General features: G+C 36.9%; 1 protein-coding gene across 1 annotated transcript in view; it reads right to left on the minus strand.

The window, feature by feature from the left end:
• The window catches only part of CEP162 (centrosomal protein 162), a gene marked incomplete at its 5' end in the record, with an annotated part of 25,066 nt that extends 23,761 nt beyond the window's left edge, over positions 1–1,305 (minus strand). Inside the window, 2 exons of the mRNA XM_027906244.1 lie at positions 893–974; positions 1,125–1,305. Coding sequence (XP_027762045.1) covers positions 893–974; positions 1,125–1,305 — 263 coding nt within the window. The remainder of the gene's footprint in view (positions 1–892; positions 975–1,124) is intronic.
• Positions 1,306–1,310: the final 5 nt, after the last annotated feature.

The raw sequence follows: 1,310 nt of genomic DNA on the forward strand, positions 1-1,310 counted from the left end.
CCTACCAATTTCACAGGACTGTAAGAAAAAGGAATAAAATCATATATAATCATATATAATAAGACTTTTGCCCTTTGCTTTTCTATTACTCTGGAAAAAGCAGGCCGTTTTTTTTTTTTTTTTTTTTAGATAACAGCTGTAAAGACTGCCTGAACTTCAAGGAGCTACTAGGCTTTTTTTAAGAACAGTTTTGCAGATTTAGTCATACAGATTCGCTCCCACACTGTGGAACAAGAGCCATTTCCCAGCAGTGACTGTTTTTGTGGAGATACCAAACTTGGCTACAAGATGAACATCTGTAAGCATGCAATTAACACTAATAAACCAATAAATGGCAGTTTCTGCTGGGTGCAGCTCCATGACAAGCTCCCAAAACTTATTTGCTAAGTATAACCTGTAACAGATCCAAGGCTTAGACACAACAGTTGCAGCAAACAAGGAGGACGTATGGAGCATAGGTCAGTAAGAATCACAAAAGTAGGCAAAATAAGAGGATTTGATTTTAAGATTATGAAGGCTGGAGAGCTAGGATAGGATGTGGGCTGCAATACACGTATGGAGAAGGGTAAAGAGCAGAAGATTGGGAAAGTAAAGATCCTAGCTGGGAGAGTAAGGAACCCTCCTCCAAATGACTTGGCAAATATCGCGACTTATCACTCAGAGTAAGTTTGGGAATCACTGGTCTAAGCCTATTAACACTGTACCTTCATTTATTAACACTGTACATTCATTTCACAGTTCACTACAAATGCCATAATGACAGTGCAAGACATACTAAAATTTCAGTACTTCCCATTAGGAATAAGGACAGATAAGTTATTTAGTAAGCTGCTTTCCACAAACAGTGGGTTAAAGTTACTACAGTTCCTAAAATGCTTTTTGAAATAAATACCTTTCAGGTTCCACATCAAAACTTCTGATATTACATGAATGTCCTTTAATTGTTTTCATCAATTCTTCCACAGTAGGTAAATCTAATTAATGATAAATAAAAAAAAACTTAGAAAAAATACTTGTTAAAAGCTCAACACTTAGGTATGTTTTATAAATAGAGTAATAAAGTTATTACTAGCTCACTCATTCTACAGGCTTGCACAATACATGCCTTCCCTTCAGCTATTTACCTGAATCAACAGTTGACATGTTTTTTGAGTAGATGTCATTATTTTGTGAAATGCTTTGCCCTAAGCCTTCTGAGACTGCCACTGCAGAACTGTGCAATTTCTGCTCATCAGTGTCTCCCAAGGACTGATCAACGTGATGATATGCTTGCTGTAATGCTTCAATGTCACTGGCAGTTTGTCCATAGG

The sequence above is a fragment of the Empidonax traillii genome, unplaced genomic scaffold, assembly GCF_003031625.1.
Source record: "Empidonax traillii isolate 1590-97213 ecotype Southwest subspecies unplaced genomic scaffold, ASM303162v1 scaffold1267:size142893, whole genome shotgun sequence".
Classification (NCBI taxonomy): Eukaryota; Metazoa; Chordata; class Aves; order Passeriformes; family Tyrannidae; genus Empidonax; species Empidonax traillii.